The following is a 27,019-nucleotide window of genomic DNA, read 5'->3' as shown; positions in this document are numbered from 1 at the left end:
ATTGTAAACAAAGCACAGACTTAGAATGAAAAGACAGTTCATTTGACATTCCATTTTACATAAATACATGGAAAATAAGAAATATTGACTTAAAAATGGCCAAAAAAATCTGAATTGCAAAGGACATAAAGATAGATCTTAAACCAAGTTATTAAGATTAGAAACAAAACTTACAAATAAGCAAAAATGTCCTATATACCTATGATACTTAAGATATGTATGCAAATAAAATCTCAAATTTGTGTTCACTGTGTTTATTTCAAATAACATTTTTTTTCTCCATCAAAAAAAGAGTAAAAATAAAATGGGGAATAACTTCTGCTAAAACATGTCAACTAAAACAACTGATAACCAATAAAGACACTTAAAAGTGTGTATTATTTTCCAGAAACCATATGAAATTATCTGGTTCAATGTCTAAATAAGTTATAGAGTTCCCCTGTCTTTCCCTTTTTGGTTAATTCAAGCTATTTTGAAGAATTATTCTCTTATCATTACATATAAACCTCAAAGCATTTGTATCCTTGAAGATGTCAAGTAAGGAAAGTATTATCATGAAAATCCAGTTTTGCCATATTGTTGCTTACACCAAAATATAATAAAGAAGCATAGCAACTCACCTGCAAAATTGCTGAATACCCAGAAACTCTCATGATTCCAGTTACCTAATTCATCTTTCTCACACTATATAATCCAATTCTGTTGCCATGGCCAAGATATTTTATACTAGTGATATTATTCTAACAGAACACATCTTGAAATTTATAACACTGACAAAAATCTTCTCATGTGGTCTTTTTTTCTGTGAACATGAACTCTTTCAATTGTCTAACGCTCCATGTTTGGAACCATATTAATGATTTCCAAGATATAATACTGTGTTCTACATTTCTTGTAGTTTATGAAGCAGCAAAAAAAAAAATTAGATCTTTGTTCTGGGAAGCAGCGAAGTAATAGTGCCCTCACCGCCAAATAATAGCAGGGTGGACCACAGTATTCTACAATAGAAAAGTAACACAATAAAAAGGGAATCTCAGAGTATTGCTGGGGGTGGCTGAAGACAGAATTCCAGTGCTGTGCATTTCTTCCTGTACCTTAATGCTTTTAAGTGTCATCACCAAGACCTCATTCACAGCACAAGGAGTTCATGGATAGCTTTCTCGCGGCACTCTTATAATGGAGGAAGGAAGAAAGTTTGGATATACTCATTTCTTCCTCTATTTTGGGGAACTTTTAAAACTTTCAACAAAAATATATCCTTTAGAAATACATCATGTTCTTTCTTTCCTTTAAATATATAAGAAAGACAAAAATATATGAAGAAGAAAGATGAACAAAACAGGAATATTTTATGAAACTTTTATAAACATATTCATTCTGCTGATGTAGGAGCAAGTTTAGAATGAAAAATGTTTTTATCCTAAAAAAATTAAGACTTTCAGGATCATATGCTGATTATTTAAAATCTCACGAATAAAAATTTGTTCATGGAAAAAGAGATCTTTTGAATACTAAAGTCCTTTATTCAACAACACAGAAATTTCACAAAAACAACTTTACTGGGCAAATTGAATGTGTTTTTTTTAAGTTTTTTTTTTTTTTTTTTTTTTTTACAGTTTTGTACATGCCCCATAAGTAATTTTCTTTAATAAATACACTGTTTTCCAAAACTGCTTTTTTAATAATTGCACAAGCATACATACACCTTACACAAATATCTATTAGAAAATTTAATAGATAACTGCACAGTTCAGAATAGGAGAACACTGTGAAAGGAGTACATTTTGTGGCCCATATTCCTGAAATATCTCTGACTTCCTTGCAATTGTGAAAATGAAATCCCTCCTAACATAGTAACTGTCTTTTATTCACTAGGAATACAGATCTCAGTGTGAAACTGCCAAATTTAATAAAAACAAAATTTGAAACATTTTAGCTGTTACATGAGAACCAACTGTGTGATATCACTGTGAATCTAGCCATGATCAAAGACCCACAACAGTTTTTTGCTGAACATATTTGACCCTGAATAGTGTGTTCATTTAACTGCTTTCTTTTTTTCATTATTTGATTACAGAGACTATCAGCTTAAAGACTTTATATGCTTTAGTATTAATTGTACAACTTACATGCCAGGGGTTCTGAATAAAAGGAAGGGAATATTCCTTTCTTTTAGTGACTGCTTAATATTAATTCATAGGAAGTCTTCCATCTCTTGCTTCCTATGAAATGTGTTTAGAAGAAAGTTGGGTGTTGGGAATTAAGCAACAGGAGACACTTTTATATATTCTTACCCTGGGGGAAGCCTATTACTCTTCTCCCTCCCAAGAATGGACACGTTTCTAGTTTGTAAATATGCCCTCCACTTGTGCACAGACAGGCGGAATCCATCAGAAAGCCACTTTGGGTTGAAGCCTGGAAAGAGAGAGATTTGCACTCTGATGCTCGTATGATATTAGGGTGCTGAGTGAGAGCTGACAAAGGGATGGGTCCCCTGCACTACATGGCAACAGCCCGAGGACTTTCCATAGTCTTCCCAAACACTGACGCATGATGGCAGCTCCTCACCTCCACCTCCACCTCTGTACGTGACCTCTCACACAAAGTTCTGTATTTGGCTTATCTGAGATGTAATTTTTAAGTTGTAAATATAGCTCACATGATCTACAGCTGATTGCTATCTTCTGAATTTTCTTGATTCTGAATATGAAACATACACCAAGGAGTTTTTTAAAGTTACACTTCATTGGTATTTAAGAATCAAGAAAAGTGTAAATCTTTCAATCACTCCCTCATTGCTGCTATGATATGCTTTACAAGTTCTCAATACATGAACTTACAAGGGAGAAAACTGAGGGGAGGCCAGAGGAGTGATACGTTTCTTCAGCATCACCAAAGGGAACCTTATATGCGCCCTGCGTTACATAAATAGCTTAACCCAAAACATTAAAAAATGGGTGGTTTAAAAAAGAACATCATCAGGAATAAAAACACATAAGGAATTCAAGAAAAGCTGCGCTTCTCCATATCAATAATTAACAGATTATTTCATTAAAAAATTGAATTCACATGTAAAAAATCACATTTCACAATATACAAACTCATTAATTCTTTAAGAAAACAAATAAAAACACATCAAGACATGCAATACTAGCATGTATTTTAGACTCACAGTACATTGCGATGAGATCTTCATATGTTATCGTATGCCTAATGCAGCCTGAATAAAGTTTGTTTCAATTCTGTAATAACAATGATCACGTTCCAAAAAGCAAGGCAAGCTTACCAATTCAAGTGTGAAAGTAAGTTTTCACTTACTCGTAATTCATTAGCAAATTGGTTTAAAAAAAGGTCAAATAAAATTAAAAATGGAACAAGAAAGAACTCATATAGCTCTTATTGGTCCCACAGCAGAAATAGAAATTCTAACTAGAACCTTCAAAGGAATATACATCAAGTAGAAAGCTATCTCAAAATTAATATACAGCACGTTTTAATTTGCGATCATATAATTTTCTTCTCTAAACATGGATAAGTGTAATACACAGTGAATTTTCTTCAAAAAGGCTATTTGACAGTAACTGTAGACCTTGTATCCATACTCTAGGCAAATTAAGTCACACTGTTTTTCACATTGGCATTTGCAAGTACCTTCTCCCTGTGGCCCCCTTGCCAGCGCTTTAGCAATGAAGAGCTCCTTCTGCTTTTAAAAAAACCTCCTCTGTCTGTATTTTTTCCCATTCAAAACTATAACTAGCCTTTTAAAATTATTCATCTGCTAGTCTTTCTAAAACTTTACAGTTCCTTTCATCACCCTCTCTCCTCTCAAGTTATTTTTCTTCACCTGATCCATGTTGCTAAGTTGTCAGCAGGTCAATGAATGTCACAGGCTAAAACAGCTGGCTAGTGACTAGAGAACAAAAAGATACAGTAATATGGCAACTTGCATACTCTATGTATTTTGCTAAACTCTGTCTTATTTCTGAAGCTGAAAACAGGCTTTATAATTTGGGGCGGGGGGGCGGGAAGAGAGAGAGAGGAGAACTAAAACTCTTAGGGATCATGCCATCATAAACATTTGTCCTAATGGGCCAGCCTAAAGAATACTGACTGCAGAAGAAAACCAAACATTATGAGAAAAGGTAGATCAGGTCCTATGAAGCATTAGCTCCTTTTGTTTGGGGGCTGTTTGCATTTACGGAATTCCATAGATTGTGGCCCTGCCTTCTCAGGAATGGAAGCATCCGGTGATGGCAACAAGAATGGGAATGGAAACCATGGAGCATTTCATGGAGGGCCTAGGAGGAGGCCACAGTTTTAACTGGGAGGCTGTGAGAAAGGAAGATCAAAAGAGATTTAACAGCCTCACTTCCACAAATGTGTTTCACTCTTTTGAACTTAAAAATGTACCCAGCCAAGTCTCGATGTAGGAGGCCTGTATGTAATCAAATTTTAAAACAAAACTACACTTTTAATATCATACATGGAATTTAAACAATTGGATATTTTTATTAAGTGTTTATTTTTTTCTACCAAAAAAGAAGCAGAAAAACAGGCAAACAAAAAAATACATACAAACAAAAAAAGCCCATGTTGGGCTGGGGGGGAAAAAAAAGTCAGTCGTGAATTTCACCCCTAAGATATGATACTCTAGCCTGTATCCTAGAAAATACTGTTTAAAGAAAGAACAAAAAAGTTATACAACAGATTCTGCATGTTTCAACTACTCTGAGTACTCCGTGTTACAGTGCCACCCAAGACAAGTCAACTACACTAAGGATTTGGGAGGTATACCCTTCTGTACAGCTCGTTTGTAAGCAATGCAAGTGCATAACCACTACTCTAATATAGTGCTCAAAAGATTAATTGAAACTTTCCTAATATCTTCCCCTCTTAGAACAATACAACTGAAGGTAACTGCTGGATGCATCATCATCTTTTAGCCTTGTAAAACTTGGCATCAAGTCTCTACGGAAAGATGCATGGCAAAACACGCCACTGTTGTTGCTGCTCCTAGAAACAACTGGCAAAAAAATATTTAAAGCTAAAATTTATTGCTCCAGATTTAACTCGCAGAACCGGAGTGTTGTGAACAAACTGTTAATCTCCATAGATGCTCAGACATGATTGTCTTCTTGTGTCTAAACACACAAAATACAAGCTGCTATCTGTACAGTTTACAGTACTGAAACACATATATTTGAAAATGAAGTATAGATATGTACTTTGCAAAGATACATGATTTTACAGCAGGGGTTTACCCAAACTTATTTTTTACAGCCACTTTCAAAATAGACAACAACTTCACTAGGATAGCTAAATTACATCAAAGAAAGAATCAGTGTATTGAAAGTAAATAGACTGGCCAATTCCCCAAACTCCCAGATTATTTTTATATGTCTTTTTTTTTAATCCCCCCTCTTTTTTTTTTTTTTTGAAGAAACCCCTATACATAAAATGAAAATAATATCTGGATATTTTCTTCAGTGGTGGACTAAGCAGTTTCTTAAAACAAGACATTAGTTTGCCCTTCACTTCCAAATGCCTTGAAAATAAGATATACTACTGCTTTAAAAGAACCATCGGAATGCTTCAGCGCTGGGAACAGGTGTTCTCTATAAAAAAAGAGCAAGAAAACAAGTTAAGCTTTCTTTCTATGCCAATATAAAATTAGATTTTCTCCTTTACACTTCAACAATATTTCTAGTCAGCAATACACAAATAATGACTTGCATATTTCAACATTTAATAAAAAATAAATGTTTAATCTTAGAACATTACAAAAATTAGAATATTGAATTTAATGCTAATTTACTAAATATAATGATTAAAACACACTGATCTAAAAAATAGAAGAAACACAGTTTAGAACATGGATGGCAATCAGAAGAAAGGGGAATGTACAAACTACTAACCAATAGTCGGAAGATCAGCCAGCAAGTGTACTTAAAATTTGTATCTGCCATATACGCAGCCTATGTAAAGCTGATATTTCAAATTTAGTGTAATAATTTCTTCATTTTGGAGAATTTCTTTTATGACAGGACGACAACAAATGTCACATCAATACTACTTCTATATTTAACTACTAATGCTAAACATTCCTACATATAATCTGATATGAGCTAGACTGAAAAATATACCTCTATTTTAAAATGTCTACATTTGCAACAAATCAATGTCATATACACAAAACAAACTTACAACTAACCAATGATACTCAATAGAGCAAAAGTATCTTTTTTGCACCAGAAAAATACTATAGTTTTCCAACGGAGTACGAGGCGACACTAAACATATGAGCAATTCTTTTAACGAGAAGTTTACAGTTACTATGGGGATTTTGCTAGACAAACAGTAGTTAAGCTGTCGAATTTTCCTTTATATAGTAACATTACAGCAGTTCATCATTCCATACCCTTCTTTATAAAACAGAATGACATGAGTATACGTTGAAGGTACATGAGGAACAACTAGCTAAGAGTAAATCTTGATACGGGGCAAATGAAAAACTTCCTTTTCTTCCTTAGACCTGCCCAACAAACCTATGGAGCCTATAAGATAGCTGCTCAAGATGAATAAGTATATAAATTGGAAAACTGAATATTACCAAAATATCTACAAGGTATAAAAGAATGCACTCACACACACACACACACACACTCGTCATAAACACATCTTAAGACAGTGTTAACAGTACCTGAATTTTCAGAAAATATATAAAAATTCTACTACAAATACTCCTTAATAATCGAGGTTAGCTTTTATTTACTTTTTCATATATGACTCATTAGGTTGACACAATCCTGCCATAGAAATATCATCTAAAAATTAAACTGTTATTAATTGATTAAGATTCAAATGAGATTTTAAATGAATAAAATAACCATGCTGGCTATCGGCACTAAAAAGGATTTTTAAAAACTGTTCTCATAATCAATACCATATACGTCACAATGAATGTGTTAAGAACTAACACTATCTAATTCAAATTTGCATATAAGTATACAGAAAATACTTAGCTTGTGAAGTATTTTCTAAAAGCACAAACAAAAAGGTCCAGGTGTGGAGAAAAGGGAAACTTCTTACACTGTTGGTGGGAATGCAAACTGGTACAGCCATTATGGAGAACAGTGTGGAGATTTCTTAAAAAACTGGAAATAGAACTGCCTTATGACCCAGCAATCCCACTGCTTGGCATACACACTGAGGAAACCAGAATTGAAAGAGACACGTGTACCCCAATGTTCATCGCAGCACTGTTTATAATAGCCAGGACATGGAAACAACCTAGATGTCCATCAGCAGATGAATGGATAAGAAAGCTGTGGTACATATACACAATGGAGTATTACTCAGCTGTTAAAAAGAATACATTTGAATCAGTTCTAATGAGGTGGGTGATACTGAAGCCTATTATACAGAGTGAAGTAAATCAGAAAGAAAAACACCAATACTGTATACTAATGCATATATATGGAATTTAGAAAGATCATAACAATGACCCTGTATGCAAGACAGCAAAAGAGACACAGATGTAAAGAACAGACATTTGGACTCTGTGGGAGAAGGTGAGGGTGGGATGATTTAAGAGAATAGCATTGAAACACGTATACTATCATATGTGAAACAGATCACCAGTCCAGGTTCGATGCATGAGACAGGGTGCTCAGGGCTGGTGCACTGGGATGACCCAGAGGGATGGGATGGGCAGGTAGGTGGGAGCACGGTTCAGGATGGGGTAATACATGTACACCCATGGCTGATTCATGTCAGTGTATGGCACAAACCACTACAATATTGTAAAGTAATTAGCCTCCAATTAAAATAAATAAATTTTTAAAAAGGTCCATTGGTCCCATAAAAATAGTACTTATTAATATTGTAATCCTTAGTCCTCATAGTTTAATATGTCTTCCTCTTTCCAGTTCACTATGCATACCTGGATCCCATCATTTGACTTGGCTGAGGAGAAAAACCTCTTTACTACTTTTTACAATTACCTTTTAAATGATACATGTAATTATATGTTCTCATGACACATATTTAATCATTATTAAAGGTACTTATGAAATTATAAGAAAACATATTTATTCATCCTAATATTCATAATTTACAACACACATATATAAGCAGTAAATGAAAACTTAGTTTACACCAGATGCTAACTTGCTGCCCGATGCCAACTAAGAATACATTTTATATAAGTATGCATACTTATATAAATGTAGTCATTTTTAACAAGATAAGTTAGATCCAAGCATATCCATGCATTGCAGAATCACATATGAAAAATAAACATGTGCATATATATTCATATATATTCACATTTATGTGTACAGTATATGACATAGAGATGCCAACTTGTTCTCAGATGCCAACTGGAAACAAGACTCTAAGTATATACTTATATATCTTGTATCCTGATAAACATATATGTTCATGAAGATAAACAGAAGAAATATATATGGATCACATTTTTTAAATAAGATGAACTCCTTATGCCTTAGTTTCATTTTTAAATCCTTCTTCCAACTCTTGGCTCTTCCTATGCCACTCTCCACCACTCAATTTTATTTGCAATATTTAGAAAAAGCAAGCTTTATAAGATGCCACCTGCAATCAAAGGTCATGGTTGTAAAGAAAAAGATAATCACTTCTCAATGCTTGTTAGCACTAAAAATTAGATAATGCAAATGTGAGAAGGGCTTTCCAGGTGGCACAGTGGTAAAGAATCTGCCTGCCAATGCAGGAGACTCAAGAGATGTGGCTTCTATCCCTGGGTCAGGAAGATCCCCTGGAGTAAGAAATTGCAACTCACTCCAGTATTCTTGTTTGGAAAATTCCATGGTCAGAGGAGCCTGGAGGGTTACAGTCCATAGGGTCTCAAAGAATTGGACACGACTGAGCACGCACACATGCTGCCTGACAGGCAACTGGGAGAAAAGCGGAGAGATTGTTCTCTTTACTATCATTACCAGTCACAAAATTGCACACTGATGTGTATATGTTAGTATGTATACAATTTTGAGACTGGTATGTATCTCCAAACAATTCATTGCTAAAGAGGAAGGGAGAAGGTAAGCAGAGATGCTTCTTTTAAAAGTTATTTCTCCCTTATATCAAAATCTTTGAGGTTGAACCCTAAAATGATTAGTTGGGAAATCACCTAAAATGTTTGAGAAAATTTAGGAAAACCACAGGTGCATTAATTGGAATAAATCTTCAAGGCATTCACCAGAAACTCGAGGTGAGGCTTCTCTGTTTTATTTCAGAGTGAAAAAAGGTAACAAAACTCTTCAGTGTCACACAAGCCATGCAAAAAGACTGGATGTATATCTAGCCTCCTACCCAATCTTCACTGGGATCACTGGAAAATTCCTTATGGCCTGGCTGGATTTTTTTCAACTAGGACGGGTTAGTAAACTGTTTTCACAGGTAAAATATTGGGTTTAACTATGGGTTCTTATGAAGTCTGTCCTAATTTGGGGCCATAATGAGGTCATCTTTTTGTAAGAGGACTTCTATTTTAAATGACTGAGGGCCTCAGCACAGCAATGTGGGGGATTAAGCACCCTGACCAGCTCCCATAGGGTTATATAAATTCAAGAGTCCTAGTTGGGGAGTCACACTGTTGATGAGATTACAGTGACTTTCTGGATCTCAGTGATGCTTGCAGGAAATCATTATCCCTTATCAGGAGTAATAGAGAAGCCAGATTCCCCAGGAAGAGAAAGGAACAGGGAGTTAACGAATAGAATTGAGTTGATCAGCATTGTTTAAAGCAGCCTTCATGGCTCACATGGGTGCCAACACTGACAAACAGCAGCCTTGCTCCCAGGAGGCCTGGGGAGAAACCTGCAGCCCCTAGTTCTTCCGGGACTGCTGTGAAGTATGTCAGGGGAATTCATCCCTACAAGCTCCAGACCAGAACGACCTTCAGGTTTAAAGGAAAGATGGTAACGATGACCCTATATGTGAGACAGCAAAAGAGACACAGATGTAAAGAACAGACTTTTGGACTCTGTGGGAGAAGGCGAGAGTGGGATGATTTGAGACGGTAGCGTTGAATCGTGTATATTATCATATGTAAAGCGGATCGCCGGTCCAGGTTCGATGCATGAGACAGGGTGCTCAGGGCTAGTGCACTGGGATGACCCTGAGGGATGGGATGGGGAGGGACGTGGGAGGGGGGGTCAGGATGGGGAACACATGTGCACCTGTGGCTGATTCATGTCAATGTGTGGCAAAAACCACTACAATATTGTAAAGTAATTAGCCTCCAATTAAAATAAATTAATTTTTTTTAAAAAAAGAAAGATGCTCCTCACTGATCCATCAGGGAAATGAAAAAAAAAAAAAAGGAATGCCTTCTGTTCTAAGTAACTTTAAAAAGCAAATTGTTGAATAACATAACTGTGTAATCCACGCCTAAATACATTTTACATTTACTTCTTTTAAAAAACTGAACACAAAAAATTATCAATATGTCTCTGGCAAAAGTGTATTTCAGTTTGATTCTTATTAAATCAGCAATGAAGAAACTATTAAATGACCTAAAAACCAATAGACATCCCCAAATCTGCTACCTTAAGAATTTGAGCATACTTTTCTCTTTTGGTGCTTGCGAGGCAGTCACATGAACTGTGGTGTCTTTAGGTTAGACACACATCTATGTACAAGCAAGCGTGTGAGGTCGCTTCAGGTATGTCTGACTCCGTGCGGCCCTATGGACTGTAGCCCTCCAGGCTCCTCTGTCCACGGAATTCTCCAGGCAAGAATACTGAAGTGGGTTGCCATGCCCTCAAGGCTATCTTCCCCACCCAGGGATTGAACCTTTGTCTCTGGCATCTACCTGCATTGGCAGGTGGGTTCTTTACCACTAGCGCCACCTGGGAAGCCCCACACATCTATATATTCTTGTTTAAAATATGTTCAGTCCAATAAAAACTCATCTCCTAAAAGCTGAAATTGAGTATCTGTATCTTCATACATATGAGTTTATATGGGATTGGCTATTCATGTCTAGCCAGATACGTATGTAAAATCTGTTGCACTATTCAGGACACCAAACAAAACAAATCATTTTTAATAAAGCTAGACACACGTTTTCAAAGACCATATAAAAGACAACTCGATGTTGAAATTTGCTTCAGAATGCATGAAAGTTATAAGTGGAGATATAATTAAGACATTAGCAAATTCTATAACTAAAGTTAAATATATCTTTCCAGTATGTATTCATGTAGTTTCTGATCCAAAGACTCAGTGGTTCACCCAGGCCTTCAAAACTCTGCTGTGAAACAGGATGGCTTTAATACAATACATTCTAAGCTGAAGTCAGTATTTTGGGGGTACCATTACTCTTATATTCATCAAAAATTTCCTTTTTCCCCATTTATTATTAATTGAAGAAGCATAAATCATCCATTTTCTGATCCCCATATAATAATGGGAAGTATGCTTTTTCCACCCAAAAACAAAGCAATTTCAAACTGCAGTTAGTCAACAGAGCCTCTTCTAAACTCTTTCGAAGTGTCGTTTTTACTGTGAGAAGCCCCACTATATGTTTATTAAACTTCTGAGCATCTAAGTCCTTGAAACTGGAACCTCTTACTGCATTCGATTTGTCTCTCTGCAGTAGAACTTGAAAACCTTAATGAATCACTGAAATTTTGCAACAGGAAATACATAACTAAACATGATAAAGAATACTAAGGCTCATTGTTTGCCTTTAGATATTTGATTATATTTTGTTTTGGCTTCGTATGAAACAAACTTTGGAGCGTTGTAGATGAAAAAAAGGAAAAGAAATCCTGATGGTAAAAAAAAAAGAAGAAGAAAAACCACTATTTTTTCTGATTTGATTCACAGAGAATGCTAAAATATCAAATTATATAGGTTCTTAATTTTTGTGCTGACGAAATTTCAAAACCTAATTGGAGAAATGGAAAATCATTTTATATATACTGTACAATATTGTGAATGTGAAAACACACGCATATGCATGTAATTACAAATTTGTATGACCAGTAAAAATGGTCTAAAATTAAACCCAGTAAATGTTAGAGACTTTCAAACATCTTAGGCAAAAATATTATTCTATATCCTATTTATAAATAGTATATTTTAAAAATCATAATCCAATAACTATAAGAATTATTAGCAAGCACAAGTATAGCATAGGTCAGTTAGTTTGAGAGAACAAGTAATTTATGATAAATGATAAGCTCACAGTCCAGTAATTCACTGTTACTGTAAGAAAAAAACTTTATATTTTAATAATAATACCAATATTTCAATAATAATTCTAATGTTTTAAGATATATGGATTAATATACGTACACGTTTCCATATTTTAAAGTATACCTTCCTCACTTTCTCTTTTTCTCCTGTTATAAAATGTATGTGATATCTATCAGATTAATTTTTCTTATAATTCAGATTCACTTATAACTGTATAAATCTTTGGTATACTCACACCTTATCTTGGCCATGATCCAGATATAAATTAAAAACACCTATCAAATGCCACTAACTGGAATATTAGACCCTCTTTAAAAGGGAGAAATGCACCAAATAAGTAACTGCATAACTTTTCTGACCTGAGATTTTGGAGGTCTTAGTCTTGATTATAAGGAGCATTCCCCATTTCTGGTTTCCACACTGACACCTGTGCTAGGGTTTCCCTGGTTAATGGTGGAGCCCAGAGATGGCTTTTCCATCAGTATTGGTTCTGTGTGGTCTGTTGCCCCTGCTCCTCCCTATGCCTGGCCAATGTGAGGGCCCCTCCTTTCCCTCCTTCCACAAGACCACCACCACCTTCCCCATCTCCACTGCAATGGTGTGACTTTAAGTTTAGCTAACTTTTGTAAATAGAAAGATGAAATTGTATACTAGGTTGGAAAAGTGCTAAATCAAATCAACCTGGTAGTTAAACCAGTAAGAAAGATAACTGTCCAAAGGGAGATGTGTGTATGGGGAAAGAGTGGGTTGGTAGGAAGAATAGTAACAGTTTGACACCAAGATTCAAACTGGCCTACAAGTGGTCAAAAAATGCACCCACTTTTGGTCCTAGTATCTAACGTAACTACTTCAGGCAAGTGTCTTGATTAAAGCTGTAAAGGATCATATTTCAATTACTTCTGATAAAAACACTTCAAACCACATCCTTCCAATAAGTAAATTACTGTATTACACATAGGTAGTTTAGTGATTAAAATATCCTTGGATTTATAAAAATAAAATATAATAGGATGATATAAGGATAAGCAGAAATAGGCAACGTTTTCAACAATCCAAAAATTTTAAAGATGTTCTCAAAAATTTATTTTAGATATTATTTTTCACTTATGTATAGAGGAAGTATGAAAGGAAATGAAAATAAAAATGATATTTAAAAAGTAGAAATTAGGTTAATAAAATCAATATTGTCAAGAATGACACATCTTTATGAAAATATATATCCAAATAGATATGGTTATATAATAAATGAATCTGAATATACATATGAATATATGAATTCATATATATGGCAAAGCCAGTTAAATGAGTCTATCTGCCCTCAAAATCACTCTACTGATTACTGTTGACTGCAACAATACATTTAGGTGAGATCACTGCTAATTAATTATTGAAAAACCACCAATATTCTCTTCATGATCAAGTTGTTGGCCAATTTTCAAAAATTGTGTTTTTCTTTTTAAAGCAGGCAGTGAACTGTCTGCTGAAGGTCTGCTGAAAAGAAAGAAAAGAAGAAATATTCATATGAATACTGAATACCGAAAAGAAGAAATATTCATGTGAAATGTGAAGAAATGGGAGGTCACTTAAAAAATTAAGAGGTGATTTTTAAAATTAAAAAGTTATGATTTGGACAGCCTCTAACTTACATTCAAGTAAAATACAACAGTTATACCTAATCTCTATAAAGAATTCAAATTATAGTTCCTCTCTTTGATTATTATAGATCTCAGAATTTGAGAAATATTATTTTTTCTATATTACATAAAATCCAAAAAGAAGTTTAATAGAAATTTTAGACTAAAAGTTCTATAGTGTTTTGAATGTAGCCACTTCACTTGGTTCAGAATCTTCTATGACAGAAACCCAACTCCTGAGATAGACCCAGCCTAGAAATCAAAGCAGGTTTTATGTCCATTAATTACTTAGAGGAATTTAGGGAAAATGCTAAACATTTCATAGTTATTAGATGTTATCATTAAAAAAAATGTACTTGGTTAAAACTATACTTCTGAGAATCACATGTTGCTTTTAGAGTTTTTCTTTTAAAAAAAAGTTTTTTTAATAACTGCAGTTGACGTTGTATCAGAAATTTAAATTTCACAGTTACTTTGATTTTTTTGGTTTCTTTCCTTAATTTTTTTTTTAAATAATAAAATTAAGAGGTACATAGCCAACAATTTTAATTTAATCAATTTATTACATGTTACCTCTTTGGAAATGCATTTTAGTTCATCTCCATCATTAAGAGGACACACACTCTTAAGCATCCTCTACTAACAGGGTACCAGCATATCGTGTGCTGAGCAAGTCCTTAAAAGTCAAATTTCTCCTCAGGGATTTTCCATGTACTTCTTTTTCTACGTGTATCACGTATGCTCCACCTTCATGCACACAGAGTCACAATTGCAGAGTTAACTAACTAGCAGTGTAAATTGACAAGCCTAACATTTTTCAGGCATAGGATTCATAAGACATAATTAATATTCTTTCATCAATTTTCTGGAGTCTTTTCTATATGCGCAATTCTGTATTTTCCAGGAAGTTCTCTGAATTACCACTTAAAAATTACCCTGCCAATTTGAACAGTTAGTTGTTTATAGATGCTGAATGGCCTCTATGTCCCTAAACTCCTTCATCAATTTGAGCATTAGTTTTCCCGTCCTGTCATTTCAATGTTTCCAACTGCAGACTTGAACGAGTTACTCTTAAAGAGAAATCAGAAGGAAAAAAAAAATCTCGGCAGTTTACAGAAAACTAGTTTTTCCACTAAGGTAAATGAAAAGAAATGATGCTGAGTGTTTCTAGTGAATCTAAGCCAAACTCGTGGCATCTTTCAAAAAAGTTTGAGGCATTAACCATTTCTACTAATTTCTTATTTAAACCAGACTCAAGAAGATGACCTTGAACATGACAGTCCTTTCTGCCAAAATGCTCCTTTCTTAGTTCCCTTTAATCTGTAACACTACAGTCTGCCTGCCTCCCTCCCTTCCTTCTCTTCTTTCCTTTACTTCTTCCTTTCAATATGGCCCTTTCCCTTATTCAGGTCATACAAAGGTTTCCAGTATTCTATAAAATACACTTGAAGTAACAAGTCATACTGTAGATTCTCACTGTGTTCAAATATTCAAGGCAAGTATTTCTTGTCTTTTCTTATTCCTTGAAAAATTCTAGAGTATTAATAGAAGATAATACTATATCTACTATACCACATAACCACATAACCACATGAGGTAGCTAAGTAGAAATCACAAGTGCACAATGTGTTTCTTATCTAGATCTGGGAAGAACTAAGCCAAGGATGAATCAAGGAATTCAAGGCTTTTAAATAGGTGTGAGACTGCATTCAGAGTTTTCTAAAATTACAATCATATCTTTGAAATGTGTCCATTTTGTGGACTGAGAATAAAGAATGTAATTAGGAAGCTAAGTGTCTTGGATGAAAGAGTAAGATGTAGAGTTATGGAGTTACCTGGGTATTTTAAGAAGGTAATTAGAAACAAAGAAAAGTTTGAGTTCTTTAAGCCAAGGTGTATATATGTGTATACGTGTTTCACAGCGCTTGCTTACAAATCTTAGAAAAATAATAGTTCCTCGGTTCAGTTCAGTCACTCAGTCATGTCTGACTCTGTGACCCCATGGACTGTAGCACGCCAGGCTTCCCTGTCCATCACCAATTCCTAGAGCTTGCTCAAACTCATGTCCATCGAGTTGGTGATGCCATCCAACCATCTAATCCTACCTAAAGATATTCTGAATGGAACTTATCAAGGGTTTACCATATGTTAAGCATACACCATGAATTTATAAATCTACCTCTTATGTACAGACCTGCCTGAGAGAAAACACACTACTTACAGAAACACATTTAAATGTTACCCTTTATCTTGTTAACATCATTCCATTTACAAATATAATTTCTTTCCTCACTACATATCTGTTCAGTAGAGTTGTTGCTGTTATTAGAGTTTTTCAAACTTTTTTGACTGCAACCAAGTTAGAAATACATTTCACACAGCACCCTGGAACATGCACACACATTTATGTGTACATACATAATTAAAACAGAAGCTTAACATGTGCTCTTACTACATGTGATGCACTCATATATTTTCTCCTCCACTCTATTCTACTTTCTAAAAATGCTGGCCATAAGCCAACACACTGGTCTCATAGGCTACCAATGCGTTATCTAGCAGTGCAGGCCATACAAATAACATATACATGTGAAGAGCACCCCATGAGGAAAACCGAAAACCACTCCACATCAAAACGCATTTAACAACAGATAGATAGCAGCCTTATATAGAAGATCCAACATTTATAGGCTTTGGAATTTTAAAGGCTGGTGTTCTCTATTTTGCTTTTCAGGAGTGAAAATTAGAGCATACAACATATTTAGGGTTTGTTAGAAGATTCCACAGCTCACTTCACATCCATCTACGTAGAACTGAGAATTTTATCTCTTTTACTTGTTCTTGACTCCATTAAAACCAACCTTGACCTCATTTAACCTATAAATAAGACATTTACCATAGAGAAGTCTTCCCCCAGCACAGTTATTTATCTGCCACCGATTCACTGTCACTCATAAATCATCATTTCCACACAATTAAACTCGAGTCTATTATTCTTTAAAAAATTCATTTCATCTCCTTTCACTCTGTAAAGTTTTAGAGAAAATGTATCTTCTCTGCAATTTGCCAGATTTGCTGAACTATACAGAAATGCCCATGACTCTTCCTGATCTATAAATTTATCCCTTTCTTCTCTCATCCTACTTGATCTCTATCCTTTTGATACAATCAATCATTCAGAGGTTTTTTGTTTTGTTTTTTTTTTAAGTCCTTGAGCAAGAAACAGCACTTTCAGCCCAGTTTCCCCGATACTTTTGACACTTTTGTTCATTTGCTCCAGAATGTCCTCTGAAACATGAACTTAGATGAAAATGAGACCCAAGTAGGATCCCGTTTTCCACCCATGTTGGATGTCTCCTTTCACTTACACTCTGAAATTATCCTACCAAATGTTTCAAAGGCATAAGTAAATATAATAACATCATCTAAAACACAATCTGTTTTTCCTTGTCTCGGAGTCAGCTGCCACTCCAGTGAACTTGAGACTTAGCTCTGACTTCCAAACCAAATGTACTAAGTCAAGTATGAAAACATTATCTTCCCCTCTTTATAGTTTGCATTCTCGGCAAAACTTCTATAACTGCTGAAGCAAAGCAGACATCCATATCCTGTCTTTACAAAACTCCTTCTAGATACTGCATTGCAGCCTGCTTGCATATTCCTTTCTCCCTTGTTTTTAAAGCTTTCTTGGTTAGTATTTCAAATATTTTAAGACTTAACATTATTTTCTCCCAGAAAACCACCAGCCTTTTCTATTATTGCTCACTTTCTTCATTTCATAAATGCTCTCTTCTTAATAAGAGAAAAAGCTCTACACAGTCAGTTCACTTTTTAATCTCAAAATGTTTATCTACCTGTTTAATTTCCTACACACACACATACGTACACACACAACCCTATCTTCTGAAACAAGAGTAATTCTACAATTTTTCAGTTTTTGTTAAATACATTCTCTAATCAGAATTTGTGATAAGCATTTAACCATTTCTTACAATGATTTTCCTAAACTCACTAATGCACATTTAGAACAACTCCCTGTGTCTGCCCCAATAAAGACAAATAGGTAAACAAAGGTACTGAGTTGGTAAAGTGAAACACACCCCCCCCACACACACACAATCTTATTAAAAGATATAGAACGTAATGGCAGTAGTGTGCCTTTGGTGAGGAAGGAGGAAGAGCACTAAATTATCCAAATTGGCTCACCGTGGTGACAAAGGTCACTAGGTAACCTGCGCAGATTTCCCAGGCTTTTGACAATACAGGTATAAGAACAAGGGAAACTTGTTTATCAGGTTTATCCCCTTTCAAGTGAAATCAAGCCAGAGCTTTAGTGAACTGTATGATTAAAACAAATATTCAGAAAACTCAAAATCACAAAATAATCTATCTAGGCTTTAATTCCTGAAAACAACAAATAACTTGCTGGTGTACTTGCTGGTGTAAATATAATCATCTTCTCTACTTTTTATTGATGACTTTACATTAGGAATGAGAAATCATATAGCATCTTTCAGGATGCAGAGAATATGAATCTACATACAGTATCAAAGAGCTGTAACGAAGGTTGATATTGTTATGTCCATTTCACAGTTGAGGAAATGTTCAGAGAAGTTATGCTGATGGAGCTAACATAGTTCCACTGGTAAGTTACCTGAAACTGGTAGCTTCCCCCACCACCTATCACCTAAATGTGACGTGGCCCAAATACAAAGTTAATTATAAAAGAAATGAAAAGCCAAGAAACTAGTAGTATATTTTCTAAATAGGATTTATATTTGGTTTTGTATCAGTCAAAGAAATTTATCTTTAGTCATTAGTTCTCTGAAAAAGCAGTTGTTTGCTTTGCCACTGTCTTTTGAGTAAGAAACATACCATGAAATAAAGGGGTTCAATATCAAAAAACAGAAACAGAGATTTTCACAGGCTCACTCTCATATCTGGCTTTGGATTCTCATGTTCTTAAAATAAATTAAGGGAAAGCCCTAAAGTTTCACAGAGGAAAAAATATTTTTCCTAATGTTTTAGAGTAGAAGTTAACAAGCCTGCTGGGATCCTTTTAGCCCCTGCAGAGCTAAGTCTTCAACATTATTAAATGGCTGTCGCATCTGAAGTATGGTGCAACGTAACTCAATAAACAACAGAAAACATATGATGCCGGATGGAGGCAGGCTTTTCGATTACCCCGCAGAATAATTCAATTTCAGGACAGGTGTTTGCATGTGATGGAACAAGATGTGACTGAGGGATAAAACCACCCGTGTGCCCCTCCTCCAATTATTTGAAACTGCTAAGGATAACAGCATAAATGCTCAATGAAAAAAGTATATTAAGAATGAACAGAAGCACTGCAGGACAAATAAAGAAATTAAATTATATATGCACAAAAATCCTCACAACTTATACCAATCCCACCAGAAAAGTACAAGTACTTTCTTAAAAACAAGTTTTGTAAAAAAAAAAAACAAAAAAAAAAACTTTTTCTAGAGTGCTCTGCTTCCCCAACCAAGATCATCTGATATTCTAATCAGTGACTAAACAAATCACACTTATAAAATGAATTTACCATTACTTTGGGTTCATTATTACTTTTTAAAAACTAGTCTAAAAATAAGAGGAAAACTAAAAGAGAAGTAGTCCTTTCTCCAACTTGCATATTTACATGGGCCTTTCAATAAATCTTGAATTTAACCTATTGATTTAAGTAGTGATTTTTATATATGATGAATGAATTTATGTTAAACATTTTGTATAATTTGAATAAAAATAAACATAAGAAATTGAGCATATCCATGCTTGTGAAATGTTTGGATAGCAGGACATTTTGTTATGTTTTTCCAAAGCAAAAATCAAAACTGAATTGTTTTCTAGTAAAAGTAAACGAATACAAGACCAATCTGACCAACTCAGATTGAACAGTAAGTTCTAGGAGCACCAACTACTTCAGAAGAGATTTTTAAAAGACACACTAAAACCTATTCCTGGGGAAAACTCCAATAATGTTTATGTTTATATCCAGAAGGAATATTCTACCAGCGTCTTCACAGTCACCCCGACATAGATCTTCAATCTCCAACTATGTACTCTAGAACAAATACGGATGAAACACCCATCACTTTTGATATACCTTTCAATTTTCAGTCTTACAGGCTACTTTTATAAATTGTCCTGTATTTGTTAATCTGTAAGTCTGAACTGTGCCAAAATCTTAACTATTCACCCAAAAACAGCTGACTAACAAAAATATGCAACAATGCTTCAGTAATCAATTAATTAAAAAGTTTAAAAATCAAGTAATTTTTATCTACTTCATCACTGGATACACTTTCCATTCTTGTTTAAAATATCCATATATTTTTATATGATTAAAGTCTAAAGTTTGTTTTTGTTCTTATTGGCTTCTGATTTGTTTTAAAAAATTTTCCTTGGTGCTGACTGAATTTCAAACATTCTTATAAAATAATTTACAAATGCTTTTAATTTTTTTCATTTTACTATTCCTAATTGCCATCCAAAAGATTGCTTAGAATTTACGTGATGTTTGGATAGGAAAGGAAATTATTTTCATTTAGGAATTATTTTTAAATGTGTGATTCTTTCAAAATAACTTTGACTACCTTGTACTAAACCTAGTGATGGAAAGAGAATCTCACTGGACTTGTATAATACTTTGCTGCCTTGGCTATTTTCTGACTTCAGCCAAAGCTGAACTTTTCTGTGCTTTTTTCTTAACATTTATGAAATTCTACAACTTTTCTCTATGTTGTTTCTATACTACATTCCAGTGTTAAGATATTATCATTTTGTTTGAATTTATTGAAAAATTTCCTCTTTCCTTTTAATAGTTATATATTTACATTTTCCAATCAAAAATATTTTTGTTTTTATACGGGCACGGTTCTGACTCTTCAATCTGAAAACCCATTTTTGAATTACTATGTAAAAAGATAAACCACTATGTATCACAATTTAAGATATGAAATGTTCATATTTTACCTCTAGGTTTTTTTTGGTCATCAACTTCAAGAACTTATATGACATGTTTAACTGGTGACCAGTTTCACTATTTAACCATACAGATTCTGAATCTGAGTGACACAACTATTTTGTGTGTGTGTCTACAGGCCTGGTGTGTTGCGGTTCATGGGGTCGCAAAGAGTCGGACACGACTGAGTGACTGAACTGAACTGAAATAAACAAATGCATTTCTTTGGGTAGCATGTGTCACCTTCCTGCACAAACTGCAGTCACCGCTCTGTCCAGACTCTTACAACTGCCATTTGTGTGGTTGGGGCTCTGAGAACTTAACATCCCCCTTTAAAATACTCTTCTAAATCCAGTTATCAAGTGCAGGACAATACCTGGATGTTTTCCACCAGACCCCTTGGGAGCTTGACCTAACTTGTGGGAAATAATTTAGGGCCTGTACATTCAGCAGATAATTGAAAATAGAGAAAAGAAAAGAGAGGGGAAAAAAGACTGTCTTTCTCCTGACTTTCCAGTTTCTCAGCCTCTCCACTCTCACATGCCTCTCCTAAGTCCCTTGTCCAGCTCAGGGGAAGCATCGGTGGCGGTGGCGTTGTGTACCCAGCAGCAGAGAGCCAGGAGTGGGGGCAGGGAACACTCCTGAGGCACTGCTGACTAATGTAATTCCATAAATCAGCTAATGGGAGAGAAACCAGATCTGTGTGGTCTCTAATGCTGTCCCACAGAGATCAATCATGTCACCTGAACAGTGTTCAGGGACTAAGAGAGGCTGGCGTGGCCCATGGGACGACTCTCCCTTGAGTAAGATTAGGTTGAGAGATTTTTAAAAGTTAGATCTTGGTATAAGAAATGTAACTGCTGTGAATATGAAAACTAAAGGAATACCTTTGTATGAGATTACTTTTGTATGAGACAAAGGTCTATCATAGAACTTATGATATATGATAAGTTTTTTAAAATATCTGAGAACTTAATAGTAACCATTTAGGATACAAGTTTTTAAGGTAAGTTTTGTCACACAGGGCATACAGCATGACTGCTTTGACTAATCAGTGATAATTTTTTAGTACAGCGATTGATTGAACGAATAGTGTTATATGCAACTATATAGTACAGAATAACACCAAAAAGCTAAATTTATTTTATGTGCATTTTTATCATATGAAATACTATTAAGTGGTGATTTTGTAAATAAATTTTTAAGGAATTAAGATGCCCTTCACATGAGACTTATCAGGAAAATGTGGAAATAAGTAAAGCAATTTTAAAAGGAATGCCAGAGGGGAGGCTTTAAAAAATGTGGGCAAGAGGCCCAACACACCCATGTGAGTCTGTCTTAATTTCAGTTTACTCACCCTGAAAATCTGATTATGCCTCCAGTCCTTGGCATGAGAATAAGTCAAAGGAAAGAAGAGCACGTGGGACTTGAAGTGATAAATACTAGTATCAGCAATGACTATAGTCCAGATATTAACTTAAAGCCAATAAATATTAGCTACTGAACTTACACCTGAAATCCACAAGTAATATCCATAATGAATCTCCAAATTACTATCCTCAGCTCCGGAGTCTATCTGACATCTAAAACATCTCCACAGATGATGATAAGTTACAGAAACCAAATTAGAGCGCGAGGCAGGTCAGCAGGGGGACTTTGCACCATTCTGCAACCACTGTTTCAGCTCTGGTTCAGTCCTGTAAACCCTGTCACTCTGACATGCATCCAGCTGGTTTCCTACAACCATAACTGTGTGGTTACACATGTGCTTAAGGCAATCATGCTGCCTTTCCTTTAAAAGTGACCTAGATAGAATCTTAGCCAATTAATTTTTTTTTCTTTCTTTCTGCCAAATTGCATTCCACTAATAATCTTAGCCTTGAACCAAGAACAGCCCTCTGGTAGGAAAGGGTATATAGTTAGGAGAACATCTTCAGAGAGCTCTACAAAGAGAGAAATATGTTTCCCCTCTCATCTACATCCCACTTTCCGAAGATCAACAGAACTTTTTGCATGTGAATTTTTAAAAAGAAGAAAAGGTAATACTATAGAATTTTGTGATTTAAAAAAAAAAGCTAAGGAACGTAAAGATCACAAGAAGTTGGGAAAACTATCAAAAGGAAGAAAAAAGAAACTTATGAAGTTTGTTTAGACTAATAAACCAGCATAGAAACTTGTGCAGAAAACCTACTGGTATTCACATTAAACTTGTTCAGAGAGGTTGTTTACTAGATAAATCAGAATTATTCAGTGGTCCTACCTACTACATACAATAAATTGGAATGCAGGCAGTACATAGGTCTAGCTAAAGATGAAGTCCACTTAACCACAGCAAATCTATAATTCTAGGTTCTCTAATTCTAGATGCTATAGTTCAAGGGTAAAATAATTAAAGCCAGGTAGTGCTCATCGACTAAGCATTAACAGAAGATTTAAGTATGAACTGAATTTTAATTTCCCATGGGCCTTAGAGACCTTAAGAAGTTATAATAAATTAATCCAGAGAAGATATTTCAAAGCTAAAAACAAATTTTTTCCACCTAAGAAAACACATGATCCATGCCTTTATGATTGCTATTATCTTTGCTTAAGGAGAGTTGCCAAAGGGAATGTAATAAACCACTCTAGAATAAAGTCAAACTTTCAGCAGACATGGGTTCTCTTATAAGGAGGAATAAATGCAATATTTTTATGGAATTGATCATAATCAATGATGATATCAACATAATATTTGTTTGAGGAGAATTACAAAGTGCTATTTGCTTTGATTTATATTAATAAAACTTAAAAAAATCTGTATCTTATTTACGTCCAAACCTGCAAAGATTTTTAACTCTTCTTTCAAAGGCCAGTCGTTGGAGAAAACTCCTATGCAGGTTTCCCTCTGATGAGAACTTGTGAGAACCACTCTCAGCCTACAGTCCAGCCCATAGAATATTCCCTAATGCTAAATCTATCACCTATATATGATCATTTAGCCATCTACTCTGTACATTATATCAAGAGGCTAAATATGATTATCTGTCCATATTTCATTACTAAGTATATCACCAAAGGCATTTACTTCTGATTTTCCATTTTCCCCCTTTTGTTGTGATCAGGTCACTGTATGAAATTTCCACCAAACACATCAATCTTTTTGTTTAACATAACCGAAAGCCTAATTTAACAAGTACTTTAGTGATAATCTGTACACTGTTTTAAGCACACATAGGAAAAGAAACTGTCATTGACCATATAGTGTATCAACCAAAACAGTGCTTGATGTATAGAACGATTTTGTGACCACATAGTGGTTACTTTGTTAAACACAGAACCCCAAGTTTATATTTTTTGTAACTGAGTTTTAGGAACCCTTAGTTTCTAAACTATATAAATAAAATAATTCTTAAATAAAATTACCATCTCCCCTGCTACAAATTGTCATCTCTCCTTAAAAAAACTGCAAGTGGTGTTCAGTTTTCTCTACGATTTCCCCTTTCTGAAAAAATACCAACTATGCAGAAAATAAAATGGAAAACAGAAAAATTTTGTCATGGTAAGGAAAAAAAAATTAGAGTTTAGAATATCCCCTTTTGAATCCATGCATGTTAGTTTCAATGATCACTCTGTATGTGTGTGTGTGTGTGTGTGTGTGTGTGTGTGTGTAAAAGGGAATGTAGGCTTGTGTGCCACAAACTGTGTCCTCACAGTTACAACTGGGTCAGTAATAGGTCTCTCTTGCCCAGTATAAGTATATAGAATGTGATGTATCCCACCGTTTGGGCAGAGATGCTTTTAAAAATAATAAGAGGGAAGAGGTCATTTTAAACCACCTAGGGAATTTTTTGACCATACTGAATGTGAAACTTCTGATTTTTCAAACCAATTACATTAGTTTTCCTCCTAGAGCTAAAAAAAAAAAAAAAAAAGGAGGGGCGCCCTCCCATCAGGAGGGCGGTTCCAGGCGAAGTGCAGGTGGGGAGGGGACGAGGAGAGGCCATGCCCTCCGCAAACCACCACCAACTGTATCTTACAACCTGAATGAAGCTTCAGGAAAAGGGGACTGCATCTTGAAGCCAGACAAGAAGCCCTGGAGGGGAGAGGAGAGGGGAGTGAGGAGGGAAGGGGGTAGACTGGGAAACAAGAAATCATCTCCTCTGACCTCTAGCGAAGTGCCAGGTTTTTTCTTTAGCTCTTCACATTTCCTAAATTTGCAGATCTGGTGTCCCGTTTTGCGGTTCCTGCAACTGCTGCAGACGCCACAGTTGATGAGCCTCTTGCAGGGCACGCAGACCCCACACCTTTTCCTCTTCTTCTTGGCCGGGTTAGCTCCGCCAGCTCCCCCTGAGGAGGACGAGGAGGAGGAGGAATGGTTCTGCGGGCAGTCTGCCAGGTTGGCAATTTGAAACGCACTGTCTGTGACGGCTGCTGAGGCTGCTGCGGGGGAGTGAAGGGCTGTCATGACGATGACCCCTGGAGGTAATGAGATGCCCCCTAAAGCCGGGATAGCGGAAAAAGTCCCCACGCGCTCGGGGAGATTCATTATCTCTGCTTCAGCAGCGCCGCATTTGAGCTTGTTCATGCATTCCCCCGCCAAAGGTCTGCAGTGTTCAGGGGATAAGGTGGAGAGGAAATTAGTATTTGCCATTTGCAACGATGGCTCTGGCGGGCAGCCAGCTTTCCCCAGCCTCTGGGAGTCGTTTCGGTGGTGCATGCTGGTCCTGCCGCCGCCACCGCCGCCGCCGCCGCCGCCGCCACCGCCGCCGCCACCACCGCCACCGCCGGCGGGGAGGATCGCCGAGGAGGAGGCGGAGGAGGAGGCGGCGGCGGAGGAGGATTTCCTGCCGCCCCCACCGCCCCCGCCGCCGCCCCCACCGCCGCCGCCGCCTCCCCCGCCGCCGCCCCCGCCCCCGCCGCTGCCCCAGAGCATGGCGGTGGCGGCGGCGGCGGTGGCCGCGTTGTCGCAGTTCCAGGGGGACATGCCGATGCGCGCGGCGGCCGCGGCGGCGGCGGCGCTGCTGGGGAAGATGGGGGTGGTGATGCGCGCGATCTTGGCGGCCTGCGGGAAGGCGCCCCCGTTGGTCTTGTAGAAGGAGGTGGCAAAGGAGCGGTAGCGCTCCATCTCCGAGTTGTAATCCACAAGGCTGTTCAGGGACCCCTCGGGCAGGTGGCTTTCCTTGGGCAAGCCCGGGGCCTCCGGGCTCGGCCCGGGCTCCACGCAGACATTGGTGTTCATGGTGCAAGGGGGAAAGAAGGGGTGCAGGGTGGAAGTGGGGACCGTTTGGTCCGACACCTGGGTGGGGAAGGGGGGGAGGTGGGGGGGAGGGAAGGGGGTGATGGTGATGTTGGGGTGGGGGCCGAGGCGGGAGGGGAAAGTGGGTCCGGGTGGGGACAGCAAGGTGAGGACTGCTTTATTCCTCTCTGGGGCGCATTTCCACAGACGGTGAATTCCCAGGCAGCGTCTTCCTTTGCATTATCCTCCAACTGTTACAACTAAAATAAAGAAAGTCATTCCAACGAGATGCACGAGGAAAAAGATGAAAAAATAAACAGCCTCCCTCACTACCCCACCGCAGACACAGAAAGCTCCCACAGTCTTCGTCAGGTCGTTTGCATAACAATCATCAAGACGTGACACCCCCCCCCCTCATTCCCATCCTTCCCCCACGCTCCCAACCCCGATCCCTCCCTCCCCAGAGCACACCACGGCTCCTCCCCCCTATTCTTATAACCCTCCTGAGAAAATGTATTAATAGCCAGGATACCCAGGGTAGAGGAAAGACGGGGGTGACAAATGCCGAGGGAAAAGGGCAATTGGAGTGCTAAAGACATGCAAATCAGGGGTGGGAGGGCGATACTACCTATAAGCAGAGGGCATTTAAACACTATGAAATGTGTGAACAAGTGCTGCCTGGGCATGCAAATGCTCTAAAGTAGAAAACAGCTATGGCCCTATGAGGAAAATGAACAGGAAATTAGCAAATGAAGTACTGAGAAAGTCTACAATACATCCGAGTATAAACTGTAAGCAAACACAATACAACTGAGAGCTAAGAGACTGCCCACATACAATCTGAACTAAAGAGGCAGGGAAAAAAGAACTACCAGCTGCCACAGTGTCCTTCTGTGTCTGCGGTCATTAGTTTGAATCCCAGCACAGCTGGCTCTGTTA

General features: G+C 36.7%; 1 protein-coding gene across 1 annotated transcript; it reads right to left on the bottom strand.

The window, feature by feature from the left end:
• Window positions 1-1,500: 1,500 nt before the first annotated feature.
• On the bottom strand, window positions 1,501-26,153 carry CXXC4 (CXXC finger protein 4). The gene is made up of 2 exons (XM_040238362.1): window positions 25,010-26,153; window positions 1,501-5,615 (listed from the first exon to the last, which is right to left on the bottom strand). Exons 1-2 carry the CDS (start codon window positions 26,081-26,083, stop codon window positions 5,571-5,573), a joined length of 1,119 nt encoding a protein of 372 aa, XP_040094296.1. The 5' UTR covers window positions 26,084-26,153; the 3' UTR covers window positions 1,501-5,570.
• Between the last annotated feature and the right edge of the window lie 866 nt (window positions 26,154-27,019).

The sequence above is a fragment of the Oryx dammah genome, unplaced genomic scaffold, assembly GCF_014754425.2.
Source record: "Oryx dammah isolate SB20612 unplaced genomic scaffold, SCBI_Odam_1.1 HiC_scaffold_3, whole genome shotgun sequence".
NCBI lineage: Eukaryota > Metazoa > Chordata > Mammalia > Artiodactyla > Bovidae > Oryx > Oryx dammah.
The sequence above is the reverse complement of the archived record's forward strand: the minus strand, read 5'-3'. Positions and strand labels throughout refer to the sequence as shown.

Bases quoted from the DNA above. Each gene is read 5' to 3' on its own strand.
- CXXC4 (XM_040238362.1), bottom strand. From the start codon at position 26,083: ATGAACACCAATGTCTGCGTGGAGCCCGGGCCGAGCCCGGAGGCCCCG. The intron at 5,616-25,009 runs GTCAGAGGAGAT...CTTTTTTTATAG, and splicing joins AACCTGGCACTTCGCTAGAG to AGAACACCTGTTCCCAGCGC.